At 49.1% G+C, this 14,867-nt stretch overlaps 6 protein-coding genes across 6 annotated transcripts; 1 reads left to right on the plus strand and 5 right to left on the minus strand.

The window, feature by feature from the left end:
• Positions 1-2,030: 2,030 nt before the first annotated feature.
• Positions 2,031-3,176, minus strand: LDX57_011567 (uncharacterized protein). The gene is made up of 2 exons (XM_046093311.1): positions 2,718-3,176; positions 2,031-2,650 (listed from the first exon to the last, which is right to left on the minus strand). The coding sequence occupies exons 1-2, from the start codon at positions 3,034-3,036 to the stop codon at positions 2,145-2,147; spliced, it is 825 nt and encodes a 274-aa protein (XP_045949289.1). The 5' UTR covers positions 3,037-3,176; the 3' UTR covers positions 2,031-2,144.
• Positions 3,177-3,668: 492 nt separating this feature from the next.
• Positions 3,669-5,081, minus strand: LDX57_011568 (uncharacterized protein; the record flags this gene model as incomplete). Its single annotated transcript, XM_046093312.1, has 1 exon — positions 3,669-5,081. One exon carries the CDS (start codon positions 5,079-5,081, stop codon positions 3,669-3,671), a length of 1,413 nt encoding a protein of 470 aa, XP_045949290.1.
• A 532-nt stretch (positions 5,082-5,613) lies between these two features.
• Positions 5,614-7,413, minus strand: LDX57_011569 (fungal specific transcription factor domain-containing protein; the record flags this gene model as incomplete). The annotated part of the gene is made up of 4 exons (XM_046093313.1): positions 5,614-5,976; positions 6,060-6,426; positions 6,480-7,080; positions 7,137-7,413. 4 exons carry the CDS (start codon positions 7,411-7,413, stop codon positions 5,614-5,616), a joined length of 1,608 nt encoding a protein of 535 aa, XP_045949291.1.
• A 1,955-nt stretch (positions 7,414-9,368) lies between these two features.
• Positions 9,369-11,140, minus strand: LDX57_011570 (cytochrome P450; the record flags this gene model as incomplete). The annotated part of the gene is made up of 4 exons (XM_046093314.1): positions 9,369-10,360; positions 10,427-10,679; positions 10,735-10,907; positions 10,990-11,140. 4 exons carry the CDS (start codon positions 11,138-11,140, stop codon positions 9,369-9,371), a joined length of 1,569 nt encoding a protein of 522 aa, XP_045949292.1.
• A 616-nt stretch (positions 11,141-11,756) lies between these two features.
• Positions 11,757-13,499, plus strand: LDX57_011571 (uncharacterized protein). The gene is made up of 5 exons (XM_046093315.1): positions 11,757-12,151; positions 12,220-12,583; positions 12,657-12,774; positions 12,831-12,895; positions 12,971-13,499. Exons 1-5 carry the CDS (start codon positions 12,005-12,007, stop codon positions 13,315-13,317), a joined length of 1,041 nt encoding a protein of 346 aa, XP_045949293.1. The 5' UTR covers positions 11,757-12,004; the 3' UTR covers positions 13,318-13,499.
• Positions 13,500-13,956: 457 nt separating this feature from the next.
• Positions 13,957-14,370, minus strand: LDX57_011572 (uncharacterized protein; the record flags this gene model as incomplete). The annotated part of the gene is made up of 1 exon (XM_046093316.1): positions 13,957-14,370. One exon carries the CDS (start codon positions 14,368-14,370, stop codon positions 13,957-13,959), a length of 414 nt encoding a protein of 137 aa, XP_045949294.1.
• Between the last annotated feature and the right edge of the window lie 497 nt (positions 14,371-14,867).

Genomic DNA, 14,867 nt, shown 5'->3' on the forward strand with positions numbered 1-14,867 from the left:
TGAAACACATCCTGGTTCGTGGACAGGCATTGAGCGCATAAACAGGGTATCTCTTATTTAACCTGTAATGCCTGACTTCAATAACATATAGTGATTATCCGTTCTATCTTTACCGCCCACATAGGTCCACATATACTTAGTTACCGCCGCTCTGTACCCCCCGGCACTCCAAGCATGCCTTCATCCCAGCAAGTCCCTGTAGTTATGGGCCTACGAGTTCGGCGCTTCAGATGAACCAGGGTGTATCGGTCAGCCTTGATCGTACTTTGTCATATGCAGCGTTCAGGTATGAGCAGGCCGCTGGAATAAATTTCAGCGCTACGCCGCTCAAGGTGTGAGCATCATCATCATCTCTAATTCAGCATGTGTCCGACAAAGATGGACATCGCGACGTTCGAAATGCCAAAGCTGCCGGCTGTTATGACCCAACACAATAAACCCAGAAGATTTATACACGTCATACAAGCAGTGCTGGGGCTGCTATGCCTGTACAGCTTGCTCGTCACTCATGGTACATACATTGGTATGTGCTCTTGTCCGACTGTGGAAGAAACATGCTGATAAAATCCGCCTAGCCAACCTGAGTGCCCCAACTATTCATCATCGGCCGTCAGCGGTTGGGAAGATTACAATGCTATATGATGATAGCCCTTTCCTCGAACGAGCGCTAGACACACACAGAGACCATAGTCACCGACAAGGCTATCCGCTATCTGTCCGACGTAATTCAGTTCTTGGTGGTGGATGGAACAAATACGCCATGCTTCTGTCCGCTATAGTCCAGGAGCTGGAAAAACCCCTGAATCAACGGGTGAAGTGGCTGTTGTAAGCTGCGGACCCTAAATCCGAGCACTCCATGTACACATTTCGCTGACTTTCATGAAACAACAGCTGGTTCGACAGCAACGCAATCCTCATGAATCCGAACATGCAGCTCGAGACTTTCCTCCCTCCATCAGAGTTCTCACACGTTCACCTTCTTCTCACCAAGGACTGGAACGGGATAAAAAACCATGTGTTCTTTCTCCGCGTTCATCCATGGTCCATCAAATTACTCTCCGCCGCGATCGCATACCCAGCAACACATGACACTGTGTCATCTGACCTGTCAGCCCTAAACAGCGCCGTACAAAAAAACGATTATTTCTCTCGATCGGTCGTCTACTGCCCACCACGATGGTTCAATGCTTACGCCCGCACCTCAAATGACGAAGGTTGGAGAGCAGGCTCATCCCCACATTTCCAAATTCACCCTGGCGATCTGCTCGTTAATTTCCCGAGGACGCCATATCAGCACTTGAACGAGAGCATGTTACCATATCTAGCTTTGGCGGAGAGGCACGAGAAAAGGTGGGAACCAAATGTGGAGGAAACGGGTTATGTGGAGGAGGTAGCGCGATTTTGGAAAAGTATCCACGGGTCTCCTGCTGATTAGTATTGAGTTGTTTGTGCGTGGGTTTTCTTGTATTTGGAAATTTTGTGCCGCTGTCATATATTGAATTTGTCTGATGCGGGCCATCTCTCATGTTTCTTTGTCTGATTTTGTTGTGTTCTTGGCAAAATATATCCCTTGTTTGGGTCGGTAAGGATTCTCAAATTAGACTAAGCCATAGTGCTATTCTTGGATCTTTAATTAAATGGTGCAAGGCTATGATTATTGTATAACACCAGCGCTCGTCAGCCTAAGAAGCGAGAAGAAAGAAAACCCACACGGCAAATCGCTCCAAATGCTACGGTGTCTCTCAATTGAGGGGAAGCAGACCAACTGCCAAGGAAATGCTGCATTCTTGACAGGGGTTCGGTGGAGATAACACCTGCGCCGCAATTTTGTGGACATGACTCGAGCCAATCAGCGTGATATTTGGAAATAGGCGCTTTCAAGGGGGTGACTCCTGTATTCTGAGCCGGAACAGTTTATCCTCTTGTCTTAATTCGGATTTCGAGACAGGAGTTGTGAGCGAAGGCGCAGGATGTCAGATATTAGAGATTGTTGACAATTCATGGAAGCCTCGGCCGCTCGATTCTATTTCCGACTCAAGTAAGCACGGATACATGTGCGTAGATTGTCTGCTGGCTGAAACAGAATTGTGCGACGGCTGCTGAAGTATGTCATCAAATCATAACGATAGCCTCCTAACATATCCCTATATAAACAGTCCCCGTCCCCGTGGACTCCCCGCCGGCATCTCAAACACAGTCTGCTGATAATTCGGAGGCAGCTCGGTCGGCGGCATCACCCTCACAGGAGCGAAGTTTTGTTCATAAGTCTGTGCCTGCACAATCTTCGACTCCCGTAATCTCTTCTCGTACATTCGCCGCTGGAACCAAAGCGCGCCCGCCATCGCCAAGATACAAGCGCCCAGCCCCGCGCCCACACCTGCCCCAACGATAGTGGTTTTTTCGTTGTCCTCCTCGCTCTGCACGCCGGAAGCCATGACTTTGCTCGTCACAGTGGAAAACACCGTCGCAGTCGATGTCGTCACCTTTCCGGATACCGTGGTAGGCGCTTCATCCGACGGAAGCATCAACGTGCCCATATCCATTTCGAAGGCATTGCCGCAGCAATCGGAACCGCTGGGACTACAACACCAATGTTTATTGCTTATGTTTGTGCACGGAAGGATGTGGATTCCGAATGTTGTGCGCATGTCTACAATACCACTGTCAGCAAACACCTCATCTTATTTTCTCGAAATTTAATCGCAGAATGGACTTACCCTCAGGGCAAATCTTCGGACAATCCGAGCTCTTCCATGTCTGATCGGTACATGTATTCTGTAGAATCAAGCCCGTATAGGGCTGCACCTGCGCAAGACACAACCCATTCGACAAGCAGACATCATTGGCTTCGTCGCTTTTTTTGTTTGTCGAGCAGCAAGCACTGTTTTCTCGAGACGGGAAACATGGTTCCATCTCGTCCAGAGCTACGCTGCTATCGCGCCAGAAACATTTCGTTGCGAGAATTGTGGGAAGGATTATGATTTGGGCAGTGAACCACACGAGGGCGCTTTCTTGTACTTTCCCTGAGATAAGCATCTTGACGAAGATGTCGAGTTAAGTGACTAAAATTGGAAACTAATGTCTGGCTTCAGAAAGAGACAACGAAGATAGAGGGGCAAGGTGACACAAGCAAACGCCAGGATGCAGCTGACATGAATAGATACTTATGATAAAATGATTATCGAGGAGCTGCAGGAGGGGGCGGGATATTAACCGCCGACCCTGTTCATAATGGTGGTTGAAACCGGTTCATGGGTGTTGGCGCCTACAGGACATTTCTCATTTGTGTAGATATTTGGGTTGGCCCGTGTTGACGTGATCCCTGCAGCTTCCCTGCATTTTAGGCGCTCAGCCCCGATTTTGTCAGCTTTAATCCGGAAAAGACCTGCTGGTGCGGGAAGCTCTCCTCTTTCTGTACGCGAGTAAGCAAAGACGTGAGAGGAGATCCCGAAAGGGGAGGTTCTATTTGATATTTGGATATAGATATCTTACAACCGACCTCGGTAGTGTGTGTTCTTTTTTCGCGATAGGGCTTCTGCAATTTCTTTCGTCGACAAATAATGTTTGATCTGCCGCCTATCAAACTGTCTATTGAATTGTGTTATGTGCTTCCTGTGTCTGACATGCGGGCGCAGCGGGTGGGGATAAAACACCACAGGATTCTCGAATCATGCAAGAACTTCACTTTCCACGGCCCCGATCGCCTCTCGCAGGACCCGACAGACTGTTTTCAACTGCTCCTCCGTTATGATAAATGGCGGCGCCAACAATACATGATCACCTCGGAATCCATCAACAGAACCAGCACCTGGATAGATAGCCACGCCCTTCTCGAACGCAGCCTGCTGAACACGCAGGCCGAATTTAAGAGCCAGATCGAAAGTCTCCTTGGATTCTTTATCGCGAACAAACTCAACAGCCCAGAATAGACCCCGGCCACGAATATCACCAACCGATCGGCAATCCTTAAGCTCGCTACGGAGCAGCTCTTCCAGGACGCGACCCATGTCCGCACATCGCGACACAAGACCTTCCCGGCGAACGATCTTCTGCACTGCTAACGCCGCAGCGCAAGATGTGGGATGTGCTTGGTACGTATGCCCGTTGTTATATGCGTTACTTCCTTGCCGAAGCACATCGATGACTTTCTTGTGGATCAAGACACCAGATATCGCTGCGTAACCACCTCCAAGTCCTTTCGCGACGGTGAGAATATCGGGAATAACGTCTTGTTCCTGCTCGAAGGCAAAGAAAGATCCTGTGCGGCCTACACCGCACATGATTTCGTCGAGGATCAGAAGGATGCCGTATTTATTGCACAGCCCACGGACTCCCGCAAAGTATCCCCGTGGCGCGGCCACGCAACCAGACGTTGCACCCACTACAGGCTCCGCGATAAAGGCAATGACCTTTTCAGGACCGATGCGCAGAAACTCATCTTCTATCTCTTGCAATAATCGAGTTTTGAATTGTTCCTCTGTTTCAGTATCCCCCTTGTAGCGGTAGGCATACGCCGGCGAAACATGGGAAACATGCTGATACGCAAAATCCTGATAAGGCACCTTTCTCGCCAGGTTACCAGAGATGGACATCGCAGCCAATGTATTCCCATGATAACTTTGCTTTCTAGCCACTAAATGAATCCGTTGTGATTCGCCCTTTTCATAGAAATACTGACGGGCAAGCTTCAATGCCGACTCGACGGCTTCGCTACCACTTCCGACAAAGAAGGCCTTTTCGAGGCCATAGGGACTCCCTTCGAGAATGAAGTTCGCTAGCTCCTCTGCGGCAGCGGTCGTGTAAGATTGGGTGTGCACGTAGCTGACTTTTGCAAGTTGGTCGATGATTGCTTGGTGGACTTCTTCGTGCCCGTGACCGATTGCTGCAACTGCCGCCCCGGCGCAGGCGTCGATGACTGTTTGGCCGTTGGAGAGGTATAGTTCTACCCCGTGGGCTTTTTCCACTAGCGAGGGTTCTTCGATTAATGATCGATGCAGCAGGTGAGGCTCTTGCTTCTTCTGCGTGACAGGCTCGGGGCCGTTCTGCCGGGGTAGAGTGTAGTCGTCTCGAGAAGGCGACATGATAGGTGATGACTATGAACCCTCTTTTGGATAAGTGGTGGGGAGAATGGAATTGATTGAATGTACTTTGACTTCAATCCCCGGTGACGGCGCCTCGCAAATATACCACTCTTGGTGTGGGCACTGGCCATTGTGATGTGGACCATAAACCGGAGAAACGGGATAGCATCTTGAAAGGTCACTGGCTGGCCAGGCGGGTCGAAGCCGAAAGCCGAGAGCCGAACATCGGTTTTGAGGTACTTCGGAAAAGAGTCGATGATCTGCTGCTGGATTCTGCATAATTGCTCTCAATGAATCCAATAGTATTTATTTCTGATAAAAATAAGTTCTCACCCCACCTAGTTGTAGTTGATTTCGGCCCTGCCATCACACATACGCGTGAATCCGTCTCGTATCTCAAGGAATGTTCGGATATCCCACTGGTTCGGAAACAAGAGTCTGTATTGATTGATTGAATGTGATTATCGCTGTGAATGCTGCTTCCCCAGTTTAATCCTTATACAGAAAGGCTATTGTTCACCCTTGCCTTAGCTTATGTTCCATCCAAACCTAAGGCCAGATCGACCTCCTCAAGAGAAGGCCACCAATGACCCCAAGCACCGTGATCATGCGCAAAAGCACTAGCTTCTACCAGCAACTGACCGAGCGGCATGTCAAGGTCGACTGTGTTAGCTCGCGTCTCTGGGATGTTGGATAGAGAAACATGGCCTGCGTGACCAGTGGCTCTTTCCGCACCCTCGATCTCTTGGATATGGTCATTGGATCTGTCAACTACACGAAATTCATGGATTGATTGATGCAGGATGTCAAAGTCAGCTCGCGTTTTTCCTTGATAGCGATGGCGGTCGGATGCAGCTCGTTCGTATAAGAGCGATGAATGTTCAATTGTTGCCAGCTAAACAGATGTCAGCAATTGCTCAGACTTCCAGCAACTGGGAGAAACTAAACAAATATGGCGAAACGCAAAGGCTCACTTACCCAACCGTCCCCTAGCTTGCAAACCTTCCGAAACTCTGAAAGATAGGCAAGACAGTAACCCAACCCTTGTTCTGCTCGCAGACTACGGCCGAGATTCATCTGCGGGAAGCGATGCACATAGATGTTATTAAAGGCCGCAGAAAACGCGCAAAACCCGATGAACGGCGTATACAAGCTGACACCACATTCCGAGGCTTCATGCAACAATAAAGCGATGTGTTCTGCTGCTCCGAATAATTGCGTCGCACTCTCTTCCCACCAGCCCGGTGGTGCCTCGGCTTCGAGTGTAGGGTGATCGACGGGACCGCGAGGGCCAGTCTCATTCAAAGGCAGGAATGGGAAGTATTCGCGATGCAACATTAGCGTACTAAAGGACCGCATTAGCCATTCAACGAGCAAGACGTTACCGGCTTGACATACCTGACATAATATAGTAGATTTGAGTACGTAAACGACTCCCCGTAGCCCAAGCTCATATGTGCAACGACACCATTATTCGGGTAGTATAGCCGATCATGCTGGCTAGCTCTCCATCTTTCGAGTTGGCTTCTAGTACGTGACCACGGAGATCCAGGGACCCAAGGACAATTCTGGGGAGCGCACATTCCCGGAGCCCGTCTTCCGTCGTTTAATATAAATGTCATTACCTGAGCCCAGATGTCGAATCCCGAGACCAGGATCTCAAAACTTTGTGTAATGTCCAAAAGCCCCGTAGGATGGTGTTCCGATCGCATCAGGCTTTCCTCGATACCGAGTGAATGAGACGCTAAGTCTGTCCCGAAAGCAAACTCCACAGTGCTCAGTGGGCGTAAGATCCCTAATTTCTCCATCTCCGACATAGGAAGCATGGGCGGGTTATAAGTACCCGAGCTAACCATCCGGTCCATGATAAAGCAGGCCCAGAAGACTCTGTTCTCGATTGCGACTGACATAACGTCGTTTCTCGTATCAGCTTCGGTATCCAGCGGGTACCTGGTCACTCGGAGGCTATGGATAGCCTGCATGATGCGGATCGCGATACCTTTGTCAAGTCAGCATGGGTTCATAAGAAGGTTCTAGGGGCATTCAGAAACCTACCACAGTATACCCAAGCTTTGTGGAAATTGCGAGATCCCCACTCGTGCAATGTTATGATAAGAAGCGATTGCACGACTTGTATGCTAGGGGGTTCCAGAACAAGACCAGAAAGTATCTCTCTGGTATAGATTGCATACGTGTCAGCGTCTAACAAGCCGTCCACCCATGCCGGATTGAAAATCATCCCATGAGGCTTCGTCACAACAAGAACAGCCCCTAGCAAAGCCTTGGTCTGTTCAGAGCGTGTGCAATCCAGCTCTCGAATCACAGAGGGCATGTGTAAAATTCCAAGTTCAGGAAACTTATTGTTGAAAATGTTCAGACATTTCAGAATCATATCCTTAGGCAGGCTTGAGATATGTTCATCGACTCTTCTCCTGTCATATTGCTGGCTAGAGTCATCACATTCGGGAAGCGATCTCGGGTTGTGTGCCGGCTGTGGCCTTGGCTGCACTTGCTCCTCGAGCGTCGATCGCTGATTTCCATTCCTCTGCCCTATTGAGGCGACTCGGGGCAGTTGTCTACTCTCTTTTGGTCTATAGGGGGATGGTCTTGTTAGAGAACACCCCTCTAGCCCTGATTTGGCACATTTTCGACAAGGTGCTTTTCCAGAATTCACGCATTTGATCTTCGATTTTCTGTATCGTCCAGGGATCAATTCACGTCCATCTATTGTTCTGTAACTACAAGGCCTTATGATATTGACTCACCGACAAAAGGCGCACGACAAACTTGAACGCATGGTGACAGTGTGGTCAAAAGAACTTCAGCACTGTGCGGTCTTCGGAACCGATCGGGAATGCTCGGCTAAGAAAGAAATCAGAGGAAAAGGAAGAATTCGCTCAAGAGCACTGTTCTGAGATGACTGTATATTATGTAATGTATCTCAATGATTATGACGATGAATGTGGTGTGAACGGGTGCTATCGTTGCTGTTGTGGCCAGTCCCGAAAGGTTCGGGTTGGCGAGTGAGCAAACTGCTGCTGATGCCTGAGGCGTCAAATGAGCGAGTCCACCCGATTACGGCATGGCGCTTGAGGACTCGGTGTCCAAGTTACATACAAACTGCCTAATTCTCGAGTTGGGAGTTCCGAATTATAAGAAATCTTTTTAAGCTAGATTCATTTCTGCTGAGATCCTGACAAGGGGTGGAGCAGATTGGGAAGGAAAAAGAAAGGAAGCCAATCTAATCTTCATCAGACCATTCCACGTCCGTTCTATACCATGAGACGCTCCCTTCCACTAGGGGATCCTAGTCCTCGCCGTCTGAGATCGTATTTCCAATTCCACTAATATCTCTGAGTTTGAACGAGGCATTGTCTCTCAGAGAAATCAGACCGTCAACCTGAGCGTCGCGCACCGTATTCACCCCTCTCTTGTACCCCAAAATGATAAGATATTCAAGGTTAGGGGGCTAGTGGTTTGCCAACTTGAGGTTATTGCTCCTTTTCATGTTGACCCCCTTAGCAAAGTATATCAAGAATATGACCCCGAGACTGAGCTGTTTCAATGCACAGAAGTTGTGGCGAAAATGGGCTTGACAAAGATCTGATTAATCTACCGATTTTGTAGGACCCTTGTGACATGTTTAGCTATAGAGGCCTTCGCAAATGACTCAGCCACAGGCTAAGTTATTATACGTGATAGTTCATTTTTGTAGAAGAATATAACTTGGTTCTCTAGAATTAATTTCTAATATCGGTCTTATTCCCTAATCATCCTATTACTGTATGTTTGGCATTTAAAAAATTGCTATAGTGATGGGAGAATTCCCATATTTAATCAATCAACGTCGATCCTGTGACTCTGTGAATTCGGAATATAATATTACTCCTTAAGCACCAACAAGAGGAATGGAACTTTTTCTATCAGAGTAATTTAAGGGAGCCCTTGTGAGTTACTTCTTACGATGAACTCTCCAGATAAGGGAGATAAGGCGTCTCAGTGGAGATTTAAGTAGCATACGTCTCTGTGCTTGCCATAGGAAGCATTGAAATCTGCTTCGGCCTTACAGCATATCTATCAATCCGCTATATATATATATATATGATGTGCAGGAAAGTTTGTTTGAATACTATAATGTCCTTATATCACGCATGATCGCGGAGGTATCATTAGCCACATGTTGGCAAGGAGGGCTTCAGGTGAAAAGTTGGAAATGGAGTTCAACATGTTTCCTAGGTGGTGAATGTTGGTGTGAGAATATATGCTGTTCGTATATTAACAGCCTATCTAGGTCCGACGAGACAAGTTCACCTTTATCCCAGTCTGCCGAAAGAAGAAGCTATTGTGGGTGCTCCAGACTTCCTCAGGGGACGCTAACTTGATATTGTAACGCGACACCAGCGTAGCCAGGACCTTATACACTTCCAACAAACCCAGATGCTTTCCAATACAAACTCGGCTCCCGCCCCCAAATGTCAGGTCGGCCGCATTCATCCGCCGGAGACGTTCCTGGAAAGCCTCTTCGGTCTCGTGTGCGTCGTCGCGCAACCAGCGCTCGGGACGAAAGACGTCGGCATCGTCGCCCCAGACGGACCTATTCCGACCGATTACATAGGGGTTCATTCCGACTATAGAGCCGGCGGGGACATGACGTCCGTCGGGAAGGGCTAAGCCGCCCACCGGGACGTATCTTTCGAGAAGCATCGCGACCCCGGGGTGAAATCTCATTGCCTCCCGGATCACAGCGTCCAGGTATGGGTATTTCTTGGTCGATTTATACGGTACCACCGGTGGGTTGGATGATGAGTCGTAGACAGGAACCTCGGTCCTGAGGCGGTTCCAGACGCGCGGGTTCTTCAGGGAAAGGTACAGTGCTGCATTTAAGGTGACAGCTGTTGTGTCAGCTCCTGCAATCATGTTTATCATCAGATAGGAGATAATCTGCATGTCATCCACCACGTCAGGGTACCGCTCCTTAGCCTCAATGAAGTTATCAAGAAAGTCAGGCTTTGCAGGATCATGAAAATCCGTGTCCTTGCCCTGAAGCCGGTCCACTAGATGCTGAATCGATATGTTGGTAATGTTGCCGAAGGACGGCGGACCAATACGGTAAACAGGGTTCTTGTCCAGCAAATGATCCAGGATGGGCAGTTGGCCAACTAAGGAAAAGTAGTCCATCGCCGTATCGGCGGTGCTCAAAGTGCCGTCGAAGTCAAAGCCTTTTCCCAGGTATCCAATGGGCTGGCTGAAAGTTGCTTTACCGACCACATCCCAGGTATCTGCGGGACGTTAGCTCGGGACCTTCAAAAGCTAAGCGACAGAGATCGACAAGGGCCAGTTCTCACAGAAGGCAATCCATTCGCCAAGATCGCAGGTTTTGGTGGCGCCGGATGCATCGATAAACCTCTCCTCCAGTCGCTGGCAAAGGTACAGGATCATCTCATCGATATGTGGCTCTAGTGGCAGCACCCCGGTCATTGAATAATGTTTGGAGATAGGTCGTTTCTGCCGTGCATGGACCTCGGGTTCGCACTCGCTGAAGAGATTGTAGATGATTTTTCCGTTACTCTTGGCGCTGCTGCCATGGTAAAACTCAGTCTGTTACAACCGTTTAACAGGATGGCTAACCGGTTGCTGGATGGGACGCCCTTACCTTGACGTAATTGGCCTTTGTGTTGTAGATTGTCTTGATCAAGTCGGGGATGTCTAGATCCAAGACATTCGGCGCGATACGCACCACCGGACCGTACTTCTTGTGTAGCTCCTGGATTACGCGCTGAGACTGCCCCTGGCGCACATAGAACATTCGCCACAGGTTCGTCCATCCTGCAAGAGCCAAGGTGAGCACAAGATCGACTCTATCAACTGAGACTTCCGGTCGATCTAACGAGACTGTCGTATGTCTTACCTGCCAGGAATGGGCCGGGAAAGCGGCGTAGAGGAGAGTTGAGATAAGCTGCCAAATACCACGCAGGCAAAGAGGCAAGACAGAGATAGAGAATCACGGTGGCGCCCTCTCTGACGCTCCAGCGTAAGCCTGCTGCAAGAGATGCCTCCATTATTACGATCGAACTGGAATATATCGAGCAGGATTTGTGACAGAGACTTCGAGGGATCTGAATTGATCTCAAGTAAATTGCAAGCGTCAAAATTTGGCGATGGACCAGGGGTAGTGTCAGACTCTAGGATGTCTAGGATGTGAGCGGGGGAGCAGACGGCTCCCTTCTCCGTTTCTCTAGTCTTTGGATAGTTTAGAGTCTGTGCCCTAACGAAGGCCTAGATTTCCGCCACCAAACGCACGGTCCGGCTGTTACACTGCGCCCCCGTGGCGCTATTGGCCTCTGCATGCCGCGATCGAGCGAATCGCAGCGAACAGACGGCAATCCAAGAGGCCGGAACGAACTTCCCCCCGTTGACACTTGACCTGTCCAGGGCACGGACGGCCGCGCTAGTCCCGCAAGTTTAACAAGGTATTTGTCTTAGCTTTTGTCCTTCCCCAACCGAGCGCCACGGGGATTCTTCCGATCTAAGTCCTCATCACGGGCCAAATATAGCTGGCGGCCAGAGAGCGGCCTTAACATAGTGCCCAAAGTAGAACGGAAAAGTACCCCAATGCTCTGGTTGGGACAGATCCCTTCTTCTCATCCCCGATCCGTATGCTCGATTTCAGGGAATTGGAATTGAGGAACAGCGTTACCCGTTGATAGCTCACAATCGCTCTATTCACCTGTCGTCTCTGATCTTCCTCACGGGCCACTGGACAATCGAGGTCATGTATTTCTATCGCCAATATGCCCCGAACTTGGGTCCTCGCTTTTCACGTCTTTTACGGGATTGTGTCGTCAAGAGCGGCTTCATAGTCCACTTTCCTACGTTCGCTTTTTGTCTATAACGCAAACAACGTTTACACTGCTTGTTCGAAGATGCTGGCCGGGCAAGGTATCAAGGCCGTTGCGGTCATGTGGGCGATGACCTTCATCTCCTTTGTCCTGGTCCCGCTGCGGCTATACACACGGGTATATATCATGAAAGGAGTTAGAGTGGACGATCACATCTTCAATTTGGCCTGGGTAGGTGGAACCAAATCTCACCGCAGTCTGCCATTCTTCAGTAAGACCAGATACTCACAGGGATATAGGTATTTCTGCTTCTCTACAGCGTCTTCATCACCATTGCCGGCGTCCACGGATTCGGACAACCCATAACCTCGCTTCCCATGGACTCCGCCGTCCAAGCCGTGTATACCGAGATGATCGGGCAAACCTTTGCTGTCCTAGGCATGGCCATTGCCAAGCTGTCGTTGGGCTTCTTCCTGCTCCGCATCGTTATCGAACAATGGCATCGGATCTCCATCTGGATCTCGATGGTCAGCCTATCACTGGTGTCGCTACTGACGGCAGTTATTTTCTGGACCCAACGCCTCCCATCCAATTCTATATATGATCCGCGTGTGCCAGGGCGTACCGTCGTTGCCGTGACTCCGTTCTCGGTTCTACTTGGCTGTGCGTATGCCCCTCGCCCCCTGGGCTGTTTGTTCTTTTTCGAGGTGTTCTTGCTGATATCTCTTACGTCCAGCTTGGTGTGCTGTAGTGGATTTCTACTTTGCCCTGCTTCCGTGGCTCTTCATATGGAAACTGAATATGAAATTCAAGGAGAAGATGTCGATTGCCATCAGTTTGAGTCTTGGTTTTATGTGAGCCACGTCGATGTCTCCTTCATTTGTTCCACTGACTGACCTTGCATGGACAGAGCCTGTGTCTGCGGCATCATCCGCACCATCGAACTGGGTGGACTGTCTAGCGCCAACTATACAGGTGAGTTGCTCGCTTCCGACATTGTACTCTTTCCTTGTCATCCTTGACTGACATCGTCCCTTCGATCCAATCCAGAGGATACGGTCAGTCTGGTAATCTGGTCAGGGGTGGAACTCGCCGTCACCCTCATCTGCGTTGGCATTCCCACTGTTCGCCCTCTTTACCGAAAGATCGTTCATGGATCTAACCTAGAGGACTCGGAAGGTAAATACGTCAAATATGACGATTCCAACCGATCGTCCCGCTTCCGGATGCGGAATTTGGCAAAGGACGACACTCTGTTTAGCGTCGTGCAGGAGAGTAACGTAGAGTCATATATCACTCGCGACAACCGGAGCGATGAGGGAATTCTTCCAGGTCAGAACGCAAATGGCAGTGATGCTATCCGCATTCAGGAGGAGATTAAGGTGGAGAGAGTCTAGGGTGAAACCCGTGCTGCAGTGTGCCTTTTGTTCCATCATATTGTGATTTGTCTGTTCACGCTAATCCTGCGTGTCATGATTCCGGAAGAGCTCGGTTTAGGGTCAGAGGTAGCATGGGTGATCTCAAAAGATATGTCTTTGTCCTGACAACATATTAGCTATATGTACTCCGTATACTCTACACCTGGTTGTTCTGGCCTGCATGGCATCATGCAAGGACAAACTTGTTGGGTGGAAATTGTTATGCATGATGTTGCAACTCGCTATGAATGAAGGACTTAGATAGAAAACTATAAAGTAAGTATTGGGAACCTGAACCGCTTTCCCAATGAAATTTACAGAATGCGCTGTGTCAGCGGACTAGGACTAGTGAAACACATAAGGCTTCGTCACAAGTGATTTTTAAAATATTAGTCTTGCGGCACCCTTCATTGTACAGATCGTACTAGCACTACAGTAAATTGACAGGAATATATTGGACCAAGAAAGTAATAATAAGATGGTCTAGAGACTCTTGTGGCTGTGGCTAAAGGCAAAATAAATCAGAAAACCAAGACTTGCAATTCCTATAACACCTCAAGTAGGCACTGCTGTATATGGGGAAAACAGACGTTGTTTTATCAAATGTCTGGCTGCTTTCTATTGCAAGCTGCGGTCGATTGTCAGACCCTGCTCCTGAAACTGGTGGGGGAAGACTGCCCGACCGGGGGTGATGGAGAGCCCCTGCAATTTGTTTCGAAGTTCCTCGTAGACTGCGTCAGGATCAGCAGCCTTGGTGGAGAAGCTTAAAAAGAATCGAGCATATCCACTCTGCACTGGTCCACTAGGGACTCGGTGATTTTTGTCGAGATTCATCGTATAGAAAATAAGGACCTGAATCACCCGCTTGAGACTAGACGTAGAGCTCAGCTGGCATTTGGTTTTGTCGCCGTTCTCATGAAGTGGGATGTCAAGCACGACCACGACTTCGTCGTTTGCCTGCTTGGGATTTGAGTGATCCAGCACAAGACCCGCTTCCTGTAGACCCGTCTTGCGAATGGTGTCCGTCGACATCGTTTCTTTGCTATATAAGAGATACTATGTATATACTAATAGACAGTTGAACGACGCTGGACTCGGGAAGTTGTAGGGTGGCTGTGAATTTTAGGATACGTGGGAAGAGAAAGTCCTATTTATATCTGCAGCAAAAATGGGCAGTGGCGGCGAATGCTTCCTTGACATCGAAGCGATGCATTCAATTGAATATGAGGCTGCCCTAATATCTCCAAGGCCTCTCGGTCAAAGCCGGTAGCTGATTACACTCATCAAGAGAACAAGAAAGGGCCATACAATGGGAGCTTCTGCCGTGGGCGGGAATTCTAGCAAGAATGTTGTGAAATGCCGCTTTTCCGAGGTTCAACAAAGACCCTTACCACGTTATTATTTCCTGAAGACTAGCGAAGTTCTTTGTTACCAATGTGGACCGCTTAGAAAGAATGAGCTTTGGTATGGCCATTCTAGATTTCTCCTAGTAACGGTTCTGACATTAGGATCCGTCCCTTGGGACGTTT

Source organism: Aspergillus melleus, assembly GCF_016097325.1.
Source record: "Aspergillus melleus strain CBS 546.65 chromosome Unknown contig7, whole genome shotgun sequence".
NCBI lineage: Eukaryota > Fungi > Ascomycota > Eurotiomycetes > Eurotiales > Aspergillaceae > Aspergillus > Aspergillus melleus.

Bases quoted from the DNA above. Each gene is read 5' to 3' on its own strand.
- LDX57_011567 (XM_046093311.1), bottom strand. From the start codon at position 3,036: ATGCTTATCTCAGGGAAAGTACAAGAAAGCGCCCTCGTGTGGTTCACT. The intron at 2,651-2,717 runs GTAAGTCCATTC...GTGGTATTGTAG, and splicing joins TCCGAAGATTTGCCCTGAGG to ACATGCGCACAACATTCGGA.
- LDX57_011571 (XM_046093315.1), top strand. From the start codon at position 12,005: ATGCTGGCCGGGCAAGGTATCAAGGCCGTTGCGGTCATGTGGGCGATG. The intron at 12,584-12,656 runs GTGCGTATGCCC...TCTTACGTCCAG, and splicing joins GTTCTCGGTTCTACTTGGCT to CTTGGTGTGCTGTAGTGGAT. The intron at 12,775-12,830 runs GTGAGCCACGTC...TTGCATGGACAG, and splicing joins AGTTTGAGTCTTGGTTTTAT to AGCCTGTGTCTGCGGCATCA.